This window comes from Vombatus ursinus, unplaced genomic scaffold (genome assembly GCF_900497805.2).
Source record: "Vombatus ursinus unplaced genomic scaffold, bare-nosed wombat genome assembly UNPS02014799.1, whole genome shotgun sequence".
Lineage (NCBI taxonomy): Eukaryota > Metazoa > Chordata > Mammalia > Diprotodontia > Vombatidae > Vombatus > Vombatus ursinus.
Window position 1 is genome coordinate 44,612,491 of NW_020954577.1, and position 662 is coordinate 44,613,152.

The window sequence follows — 662 nt, forward strand, 5'->3', positions numbered from 1 at the left end:
GGGAAGCCGGACCCTCCCCAGCCGGCCCCCCTGCCGCCCCCGCCCCGGGGATGCCCACCGGCCTCGCTGGCGCGGGGGCGCGGGCGCACGCCGAGGTCCCCGGGTGCCAGCCCCCGTGGGAGGGCTGCAGCGGCCGGCGTCATGCGGTCAGTGGCCACTCACCGCCTCGGCGCCCGTGCTGCGAGCTCCGGGGGGCAGAGGCTCTCCAGGGGGTGCTCCGCGGGCTCCACGCACTGTGCACCCTAACACCTGTACGCCCTCGGGGCAGAAAGGTGCGCCCGCTGCCAGAACACCTGCGAAGCCCGGGGTGCGAAGCGGGCAAGGCTGCGTGGTCTTCGTGGACTCTGCGCCCAGCGCTTAAAAACTGGGCAAGGGATCCCAGAGCGTGCCCACCCCCTGCTCTCCCACCGAGGTTGGCCTCAGGCACCACTGGCCAACTTCGGACTGGACTGTTGAACGTTTCTTAAGCGCCCACGATTTTCGCTTTTATTTGTGTGGCTTTTGTAAAACATCTGGGGTTTAACACATTTTTTTAAATGGAGTTTAAAAAAAAAACCAGATCCGTAATTCTCTTTAAGGAGAGGTAGAAGGCTCAGTTCCTGCCCGGAGGGATCCGCAAACCCAGGAAACATAAATAATTCAAGCGAGAAAAAACTGGGACT

General features: G+C 62.7%; 1 protein-coding gene across 1 annotated transcript in view; it reads right to left on the reverse strand.

Moving 5' to 3' along the window:
- OSBPL10 (oxysterol binding protein like 10) overlaps nucleotides 1–143 on the reverse strand; it is a 256,026-nt gene extending 255,883 nt beyond the window's left edge. Inside the window, exon 1 of the mRNA XM_027871943.1 lies at nucleotides 27–143. Within this exon, the coding sequence (XP_027727744.1) occupies nucleotides 27–143 (117 nt within the window). The remainder of the gene's footprint in view (nucleotides 1–26) is intronic.
- Between the last annotated feature and the right edge of the window lie 519 nt (nucleotides 144–662).